Source organism: Leptonychotes weddellii, chromosome 1 (genome assembly GCF_054177405.1).
Source record: "Leptonychotes weddellii isolate Sample4059 chromosome 1, ASM5417740v2, whole genome shotgun sequence".
NCBI classification, from domain to species: domain Eukaryota; kingdom Metazoa; phylum Chordata; class Mammalia; order Carnivora; family Phocidae; genus Leptonychotes; species Leptonychotes weddellii.
In genome coordinates, this window is record NC_138369.1 from 15,268,590 (window position 1) to 15,278,822 (window position 10,233).

General features: G+C 52.5%; 1 protein-coding gene across 1 annotated transcript; it reads right to left on the reverse strand.

The window, feature by feature from the left end:
- Window positions 1–6,432: 6,432 nt before the first annotated feature.
- C1H3orf62 (chromosome 1 C3orf62 homolog) lies at window positions 6,433–10,082 on the reverse strand. The gene is made up of 3 exons (XM_006744552.3): window positions 9,370–10,082; window positions 8,366–8,457; window positions 6,433–6,984 (listed from the first exon to the last, which is right to left on the reverse strand). Exons 1-3 carry the CDS (start codon window positions 10,065–10,067, stop codon window positions 6,719–6,721), a joined length of 1,056 nt encoding a protein of 351 aa, XP_006744615.2. The 5' UTR covers window positions 10,068–10,082; the 3' UTR covers window positions 6,433–6,718.
- Window positions 10,083–10,233: the final 151 nt, after the last annotated feature.

Below are 10,233 nucleotides of genomic sequence, written 5' to 3' on the forward strand. Positions count from 1 at the left end.
GAAAACAGTGTTCTTGATTTTTTTCTTATTTTTACATTCTTTATTTTCAAGGGTGTGTGTCCCACAAAAGTCTGAGTTTAATTTGCCTTTGACACCTTTGGCAGGGATACCAGGCACCAGCCTAAGCTGCTCTTACTCCCGTTTCCAGACCAAGGGCGTCCTGTGGCCTGTAGCTGGGAGCCCCAGGCAATGGCAGCTTTCCGAGGCCAAGGGCGTACAGACTTGGACTCTGCCTCAGGCTGCCCCGACCTTCTCTCTGCCTGTGAGCCTCACTGGATGTCTGTTCACCCTGGCCTCTGCCAACCTCTACTGCTTTCCCTGCTGGGTCGCTCTGCCTGTGCAAGGGAGGCCTGCAAGGAACGGGCCCAGCCACACCACGGGTTTCTTCCAGCCCTTCTCAAACTGACTACGGGTGGCTGTTGGGCGGTTAGCATAAGGCTTGTAGGCCATAGGGGTTTGTATCGGGAAATCTTTTATTACTCTAAGTTGAAAAGTTTAGTCATTTTGGGGCGCCTGGCTGGCTCCAGTTGGGCAGCTGCCTTCCGCTCAGCAGGGAGCCTGCTTCTCCCTCTCCCTCTGCCCCTCCCCCTGCTCGTGCTTTCTCTCTCTCTCTCAAATAAATCAACAAAAATCTTTAAAAAATTAAAAAGAAAAAAGTTTAATCGTTGTAAATCGAAGTTGAGACCCTGTTAAGAGAACTCCATCAATATTTATGACTGTGGCCTTCTCATTGAAGGGTCTGTCCAATTTTGAAATGCCAAAGCAGGACCCTCTGTTCTTTGATTCTGTTGTGAGTTATGAAATCCTGTATTTCTGGGGTGTCTGGGTGGCTCAGTCGTTAAGCGTCTGCCTTCGGCTCAGGTCATGGTCCCAGGGTCCTGGGATCCAGCCCCGCATCGGGCTCCCTGCTCTGCGGGAGGTCTGCTTCTGCCTCTCCCACTCCCCCTGCTTGTGTTCCCTCTCTCGCTGTGTCTCTCTCTGTCAAATAAATAAATAAAATCTTAAAAAAAAAAAAAATCCTGTATTTCTTCAGAAGGATTTCTTTTTGTTATGAAGTCAAAGATCAAAGTGACTCAGTGTTCCATGAGCTGGGTGTTTTTGTAGAATGAGCAGTAAATTTATCTCCTAACAAGCCTGGGTTAATTAAAATTACACCGCCTGTCTCTGGTAATCATCAGGAAAGGATATTCTGTTTCTTATTTTATTCCTAAGACTTCTTTTTTTTTTAAACTCCTGTGTTCCTGCCAGATCTGGTGAGCGTGACAAAGCCCAGGCACATCCCCAGAGCACACAACGTTTCTGGTTCTTTGGATGCTGATAGAGATGTGGCTACACAGGGGCGGATGTCGTGGGAGGTCTAGGGACCTAGGGCCCGGAGAGCCACCTAGGGGTGCCTCCCTCTGATAATGACCCCAGCTACATCTGAGGATGGAAACCACATCACCTAATTGTCTTGACATTCAAGTATCAATTTAAATGTCACCTACAGAGAGGCCTTTTAGTGACCTCTTCTGCAGAAGCTTGCCCTACTCCTTGCCCATTCCCTTACCCTGTTTTAATTTTCTCCCATAGCTCCATCTGAAACGGTGTATTGATGCACATACATATGTTTTACCTGCCTTGCTGGGTGGGATATAAACCTCAGAAGCAAGGGCAGCATCTGCCTCATCCCTGCTGTATCCTCAGCACCCAGGAGAGTGTCTGACACGAGAAGACACTTGACAAATACTGAGAGCAGGGATTTCTTGCTTTCCATTTGAACAGCTCCTTGCAGCCCTGTCCCAAAGTCAGGTCTCTCCAGCATCCCTTTGCAACTTCCCTTTTTGGCATTTTGTCTCAGAAGTTCCAGAGGGCTCCTGATGAGGGGCCTGTCTCCTGCAATATGCCCTCTTCTTTCCCAGGCCAGATGCCAGCAACCCCTTTCCACCCAAAGGGCCCAGAAAATAGTCTTTCTGCCTCCAAAAAAAAAAGACAGTTGCTCCCTACAAGGGTTGAGCAGTTTTGAAAATTTTTTCATGCCAGGCCTTAGGCCAAAACTCTTCATCAAAGCAGTCATCTTCCAGCTGGCCAAGCACAGAGAGTCCTTCCCCACTAAGGCTGGGATTCATTGTCAAATAGATTTCCTAAGTAAAACTTTGTCTACTCTATAAATATTTAGCTGGAACATAAAATATTAACATTCTCCCACATACTCCAGGGAGAAAGCACATTGCCAGAGCCTCAGATAGTCTGGGGCTGAAAGCCTTTTCAGTAATTACCTACAATCAGGTGCAGTGGCCTCCCTCGTGTGCGTGCCTCCTCCACTGGTCACTGCTGTATTAAACGTTCTGTGCTTCAGTTAGCGGACGGGCACGCTCGGACCCGGTGAGCCCCCAGCCTGGCCGTTCAGGGAGAGGGAGCTTGGCCTGAATTAGGCCTCTTTTGCAAATCCTCTTCCTCAATTTCTTTGATCACTAACAGCTCACAGCTCCTCCGGTGGGAGGCTGGTGTTGCTGCCCTATCAGCACATTCCTGGGTGCACAGGTGAGGGACGCCTGCCCCAGGGTTGTCTGTTCCCTTCTGCCTGGTCTCCTGATCCCTTTGCGGTTTGCCCTGAGATTAGAAGTGGAGGGTCCAAGGAGCCAGGGCAGGTGGGCCAGGAGGTGGCGCCCCCAGCCCCCCAGTGAGGGGGAGCAGAAGGCTGGGGGAAGGGAGCCCGGAGAGCCCAAGCTGAGAAGGCAGACCCCAGGGCCTGGTTGCGCTGGCTGGAGCACCACAGAAGCAGAGGCATACTAACTGGAAGTGCCCCTGGAGCTCACGTGGCAAGACTTCAGACTCTAGGTCCATGTGGCCAAACAGCCGTGCCCAGGAATGTGGACAAAGTGGCAATCTGGACGAGGCTGAAGCCAGGGCCAACATCCTGAATTGTCCTTTTGAAAGAGTTGTTGCTTGGCTCTCAGGCCTCACTGTGGCTCTCTGCTCCTTGCTGACCTTCGCTCAACCATTGGCTCATCTCTCTCCTTTTTCCTATCCCTTCTTCCTCAGCAGGTCCTAGGAGCTTCTATGGACCAGCCCCCACCTTACAAAGTCTTACCAGTCTGCATATAGAGCTGGGTTCTAGTGGCCTGGGCAGGGACACTGGTGGGATGCGGCCAGGGGACCCGGAGACCTCTTACAGGGCTGGATGGGCCCCGCTTCTCACATGCCTTGTGCTGTGGCTTGAATTTGCAGTTTGTGACTAGCAGGTTCCAAAGCTCCTATTTATTCTTGAGGTTGCCTTGTTTCTATTTTGAGTCTGCTAATCCAAATCACAGTTTGGTGTTTCCACGGAAACAATTCAGTGATTGTTTGGTTTGCCAAGATGAGCGCGGGGGAGAGAAGCAAATGACGTAAAACAGTTTTAGTTTCTCAAATATGACTCTCATTGTCTCCCCGAGAAGCCTTTGGTGCCAGCCCCCTGAAAACCTGAGGAAGTTGTATTAAAATAAATGTTCTAGACTCCTGTTCCCCTTCTGGTTAAGTCCCTGGAGACCCACTCCCCGAACACCCCTGCTGTGTGTAGATGAGCACACATCTGCCCAGTAAAGCAGATGACAGAGGCAGGAAGGTCTCCTTGGGGCACCTCAGGGAGCCAGGGATGCAGAGACAGGCGTCCAGGTCACCAGGGAAATGACCACATGGCTACCCCTGTTAGTCTGGGACTGGAGAGCCAGAGGCTCAGGGCTCATCGGCTTTAACTAAACAGCTGTGTTTCTACAGTGAAGAAAAGCTCCTCATTCAAGGATCCCAGGATGAATTACCCCTCTGGTAAATCTGAATTTTTACATAAAGGCTTAGCTAAAACAGCAATATGTCTGTCTGTCCCTCCAGGGAGAGCCAGGTCCCTCCTGCATGCTGACCCCTGTTCTCAAGGACCAGTCTCCTCTACAGGCAGAAATAATCCTTTCTTTTCAGTCTTCCAGGGTTAGGGCTAGGCCCCCATTCCCAGTACCCGCTCCCCGTGCAAGGACCCTGGGGGAGCATGAATGGAATGCTGAGAAGCAGCTCCAGGAGACCTAGAGCTTCCAGTCACTGGGACCCGACATCCTCAAGGTCAAGGTCCTGTGAGTCCTCCCATTGTGGGTCTAGCATCTGCCCCAGTTTTTGGGGACTGTGAGGGTCAGCTCTGGGCAGTCAGCTGGTGGAGGATACCCATGGCTAGTTGGTGGAGATGGGAACTTTAAGAAGCCATACATGCCCACTGCAGACAGATCAGAAAATATGGGCAAGGGGAAAAAAAGACAAACCCCCTTGTCCCTCCATAACAATCTCCGTGCGTGCTGTGCTCACACACACATCTGTACAAACTGGAGATCAAGTGCACTTTTAAAAAATAAATACATTTTAAATTTTGGAATAACTTTAGATTTACAGGAAGGTTACAATGACAGTTTGTATCTACCCTTCACCCAGCTTCCCCTAATCTTACATAACAGAGGCATATTTGTCAAAGTTAAGAAAAATACATGAACTCTAGCCTTTATTTAGACTTCACCAGTTTTTCCATTGTCTTCTTCCTGTTCCAGGATGCAATCCAGAATACCACACTGAGATTGAATCAATGTGTCTCCTTAGTCTTCACTAGTCTGTGGTGGGTTTTGAGTCTTTCCTTGTTCTTCATGACCTTGACGATCTGGAGTGCTGGCCAGGCATCCTGCAGGACATCCCCCAGGCTGGGTTTATCTGACATTCAGCTTGTGATTAGACCGAAGACATGGGGTTTGGGTAAGGACCTGACAGAGGTAGAGCCCCCTTCTCCTTGCTCCCTATGGTGGGGCGGTGGGGGGGGGTGGGGGGGGTCGGGGGGAGGCTGGCATCCACACATCACTGGTGCTGTTCCCCTTCATCACTTGCTTAGGTGCTATCAGGCTTCTCCATAGAAATTTACTGTTTGGGGGCACCCGGGTGGCGCAGTTGGTTAAGCGTCTGCCTTCGGCTCGGGTCCTGGGATCGAGCCCCGCGTCTCTCCCTCTGCCTGCCGCTCCCCCTGCTTGTGCAAGCTCACTCTCTCTCTTTCTGACAAATAAAATCTTTAGGAAAAAAAAAAAGAAATCTGTGTTTCTCTTTCCCTGCTTTGTTCCTGGGAAGTGAGTCACTAAGTCTAGCCCGGCCTCAAGGGGCGGTGAAGGGATAGGGGTTGGATTAAGCGCCACCTTCTCTATGGGAGACTCTCCACATCAACGCTTCTTATTTGGAGTGCACTGTTGTGAGCCCTGGCTTGGATATCAGGACATCTCTCCACGCACACAGCCATTCTTCACCCGAGCTGGGAGGCCCAGGATGCTGTGAGCCTTTCTTCTCATTTGCTCCTGTCCTTCCTAAGGGAGAAGGAACTCCCCAACTCCACAGGCTGTGAGTGCTTACTAAGGGTGCCCCTGCAGGGACTGAAGGTCAGGTGGCCGGGGTGGAGTCTCCGGGTAATCTTGTCCCCGTCTGCCCCAGGCAGGGCAGTGGTGGTGGCTGTCCCCGCAGGGGAGGCCCATCCCACAAGGTGGCCACCCCGCTAAGGAGTAGGTGGGCAGTCTCCACCTGAGAGCCTGCAAGAGTCACCAGACCCGGGTCACCGGCTTTGCAGCCTGCCCTGTGCTCAGGTCCGTAGCCTAAAAGATGGCCTGGCAAGGTGGCCCCTTGGCCACTGGGCCTTCCTTCCCAGTTCTTTGGGTCTTACCAATAGCCCCTGTGCCAGCCTCCTCACCCCCATGCTGCCCATCTGAGCCCAGAAGGCAGGCACTTCTCTGAGACTCTGTTTTTGGGAGGCATCAGACCTTCCCGATAGCTTATGATGTTTCCTGAAAGAACATCATGGTTTTGAGACATTTGTCCAAATAATTTCTGATGATGTCCTTGTCCTTTCTTTCCAGGGGTGTGGCTGGAGCCAGCCCTGCCAGGCTTTTAGGGCTAGCTCCTTCTTTACTCCCACCCATCTTGCCCCACTACCTGTGGCTTCCAGGGTTTCCAGGCCTGGAGTGGGATGCATGAGGGCTCAGGCATGAAGGGGATGGGCAGGACCTGTGCTTACCTTTTCCTCCCACTGCCCTCGATTGGGGGCCCAGGTGTCTGATGTGGGGGGTGTGGTGGGGAGGCCTCATGGGAATGTCCGGTCAGGAGGGGATCAGCCCCTCCAACACAACTATTAGGCCCCTGCAGAGGTCTTCAAGCTGAACAGGGTCAGGGTTGGGGGTGCTGAGGGGAGGTTGGTCTGGACACGAGGAGGGTATGGAGCCCATGCAGAGGACAGCCCTGTGCACAAGGTGTGCAAGGTGTACAAGGGTAGGAGGGCTTGGGGCCACCATCTGTGCGGGCTGGGCTGGCCTGGGCTGGGCTGGTCCCAGGGGGTGCGTGAAGCCCACCCTGGTTGTGGTCCTAGTACTTCTTCAGGGGCGCATGGAAAAGAGCCCCAGGAGACACAGCAGAGGCCTACGACCGGCACCCACCTTGGGTACTTAGTGTATTAAACATCAGTCAAAAAACACATTTGAGACGTCAAGAAAAGTGAAAAGAATCAACAGTAAGAAACAATTCAAAGCAATAGAATAAAAAAAAATTGGGCTTTCAGCTTAAAAAGGGACACAAGTAGAAGTTCAAGAGGGTGTGGTCACTCCGATCCTGCCAGCCCCGGGGCAGTGGCCCCCGGCGGCACTGACCACAGCCTCAACCGCAGCCTCCTTCTGGGAAGAACCAAAGCTCCGGCCGACGGCCCTTACTCGATCTGGTATTTAAAAGAGGTCATCAAATTGTAGTCCTCTTCCAAGTCCAGCACAGTCTCGACGATATTGTGATCATCGAAAGTCTGCCTGAGGCTGCCGGAGTCTCCATGCGGGGCCTTCTGAGGGCTCTCGTCCATGAGCAAGGCCCAGGCTTCCTCCCTGAAGGGCGAATCTCCGCAGCGACCACACACGCGGTTCAGCTCGTTTTCAAATTCTAGTTTCCCAGCCAACTCTTCAATAGTTCGGATGCTCGTATGGTCTTAAAAAGGAGAACATTCAGCATTACAATTCCAGTGAAAGGTTTCGGGAGACATTTCAGGCACCGGTTAAAACCCACAAACGGGTGGCCACTCTCCAGGGACTTCAGGGCAGGGAGGCTGCCAGACTGAGCGCCCAATTCTAAGGTGGCCTTGGTGCCCACCCCTCCGGCCCTGCCTTTATTGAGCCCAACGACCCGCCAGTCCCCAAGGAAGGTGCAAGTGGGAGGATACAGAGATGTCTTGGCTTGTCCTGGATCTTAGGGAACTCCCTGACCTGCAAGCATGACATGACATCGTGTGAAAAAAAGGGGAGTCTGTAAGGGGAATCAAATGCTGCCTGGGGCTGGCAAGGACTGTGGAGGATGGTGAGCGGAGGCAGAGGACTTCGGCTCCCCTCTCGCGGCCACCGGAGGAGACTCCATCCACGCACGCCGTAGCGTGGCAGGTGTCTTGCTCTGTGGCCTCAGGGGAGCGACTCCTCCCACCAGGCCTCCCTTTCATCCCCCCAGAACCTGAAGGCCCTTCCAGAACCAACAGTTTCAGGCAGCCCCCAAGGCTATGCATCTCTTAACCTGGGGCTGTTTGTCCACTATGCAGTGTGAGTCGTTTGAAAAAAGAGCATACAAATAAATAAAGAGAGCATATATAGTTCACACACAGAATGTACAGATGTGGGGGGAAAAACCTCTGGCAGGATGTCCAGCAATGTTTTGGGGTTTTTTTTTGGGTTTTGTTGTTGTTGTTGTTAAAGATTTTGTTTATTTATTTGACAGAGAGAGACAGAGCGAGAGAGGGAACACAAGCAGGGGGAGTGGGAGAGGGAGATGCAGGCTTCCCGCGGAGTAGGGAGCCCGATGAGGGGCTTGATCCCAGGACCCTGGGACCATGACCTGAGCCCAAGGCAGACGCTTAACGACTGAGCCACCCAGGCGCCCCGGGATGTCCAGCAATGCTAACATTGGCTTTCTCTGGGTGCTCACGTTACAGGGAAGCTTTGGGATTCTAATTTTTCTTCTAATGTTGTATTATCTACCCAAGCTGGACCGCCCCCCACCCACCCCATCTTTGCCTATGTCCTGCCTCCAGACCTGAGCTCAACCACCAAGTCCTGGAGAACCACTGTCCCTTGTGTCCAGGGATTCACTGTAACCAGACATTTATGACCGGATTCATGTGTGACTCCATCAGGCTATCAGCTCCATGAATGCTCTATGCATAGAGCCTGCCATGGGTAAAACAAATTTACTATGTAGATGGATGAGAACTAAGAGAGTGTTTTTTTTTTAAAAAAAAAAAAAACAACAAACACCTGCTGACTCAGGCGCCTGTGTGAAGGACCTATCCTCCCAAGGAGAGGAGAGACCTGTCCTTTGTACTCACCGATCATATCAAGCAGATCCTTTGTGATCTCTTGGCTAGAATTGCTGAGTGGCATGTTTGAGTCAATCTTCAAATCTTTCTCCATATCTTTCCTGCAACCCCCAGGTGGAAACAAAAAGAAGAAGAAAGAAGAAAGAAGAAGAAGAAAAAAAAGTGGAGGATTAGAGCCTCTTTCAAGAAAATATTGCAGGGAACTCAGTGTTAATCTTAAAAACAAAAACATACTGGTAACTTTAAATTGGCTCCCATGCTGTGATTAGAGAGGGCAACTGGAAACTGCTAAGTCAGTGAAGTTGACTAATAGCATCACCCTCATGAGCATCCCCGACAGCGCATTCAAGCCTACAAATGCCCGTATTAACATTTGTTAGAATTGAACCAACTAAATGGCTTCTTCCTTCTCTGCCTCCAGGGCAGCCAAGATGGCAAGACCTTGAAGTTCCATCCCATATGGTCATCCTTGCTCCAATCAAGGTGCCTAGAACCAGGCAGTTTAAACCTACCACGGAGAGGGGCCCCTGGCGGGCTCAGTCAGAAAAGCATGTGACTCTGGATCTCAGGGTGGTGAGTCTGAGCCCCACCTTGGGTATAGAGATTATGTAAATAAATAAACTTTAAAGCTATTGGGGGGGGGAAAAGTCTAGGGGAGATCTTAACGCAGGGATGGTCTAAGACCTCAGGAGGTGGGGTGGGGGAGGGGGGGTGGGGGAGTGAAGGGAGCAGAAGCAAGGATGTAAGCAGGAAGTAGGGCCCATCTGGCCTCTCCCTAGTATGGATGCTGGAACGAAGATTTTTATTTCTGCAGTATAAAAAGTAAAGTGACTTAGAAGTCAGGTTCTCTAACGTTCACTACCCCTGTGGGAACGGCAAAGTGGTTTCTAGGAAGGGGCTGACAGTCCTAGAGCGGAGGCAGAAGCGGCGCCAGACTCAATTTAGGAACTTCAACATTTTCAGAAATGAGAGCCCCCTAATTGTAACTTTTTACACTGTCAAGTTGGAATCACCTTAGGCTGTCTTTTCTCCAGTTCTCCCCATCTCCCGCGGCTCTCCAAAACGGTCTTTCGGGTGCCAAAACGGAGGAATGCATCAGTAGGTTTTCCTTACTGGTCAGAGGTTTTCTTTTCGCGCATGAGGCATGTGGCTTTGCATTCCCTGGGGCATGGTTTGGAGCAAAGGCAGGGCTCTCGTTCTCCGGAGCACACGGGACTGGAATGAAAGGAGCCGCGGAGGAGGAGGCTGCCCGCGGGTGCCTCCTGCCGAGCAGCCGGTGCACAGGGACGGGGAAGGGGAGCGGCGCGGCGTCCAGCTCCAGCCTCCGCCGGCCCGAGCACTCCTGGGAATGACTGACGCCTTCAAAGGCCCGGTCAATGGCCGCAGTCAGCTCCTTTCTGCATCTTCTCAGTTTTTCAGACATTTCCCCTAAAAGCGACCACGTCTTTATTACGTAACACATTGGAAATGCACAGAGCAACACTAGAATATCGTTACGAAGTTGCAAACCACCCCCGAAAGACGCATCTCCTGGAGCTTGATCCACGCCACGGGCCAGAAGGACCCACACGCCGGGCGCCCCCTCCCCAGGTGGCGGGTGTGGCCCGCGGATCTCCGGGAGGAACCAGCGATCGGACGGGAGCCCCAGGGACGCCCGGCCCCGCCTCCCCCGGCTCCGGGCCCGCCCGCCCCTGCCGCCCGGCCCAGCCATCTCCGCAGCGCCCTCGGCCCTCGCCAGCGGCCGGCGGCCCGCAGCCGGCCCTCAGGCATAAGGTCCAAAGCCGCGTCCTCACCCGGCAGCGCGGCCACTCCGCCACCCCGGCCAACGGTCGCCGCGCGCGCCCGACAATGGCGCTCCCTGCTGCCCCCCACCCCCC

Bases quoted from the DNA above. Each gene is read 5' to 3' on its own strand.
- C1H3orf62 (XM_006744552.3), bottom strand. From the start codon at position 10,067: ATGGCTGGGCCGGGCGGCAGGGGCGGGCGGGCCCGGAGCCGGGGGAGG. The intron at 8,458-9,369 runs GTGATTCCAACT...TGGGGGTTGCAG, and splicing joins TGGAGAAAAGACAGCCTAAG to GAAAGATATGGAGAAAGATT. The intron at 6,985-8,365 runs GTGAGTACAAAG...CTCCTTTTTAAG, and splicing joins GGATCTGCTTGATATGATCG to ACCATACGAGCATCCGAACT.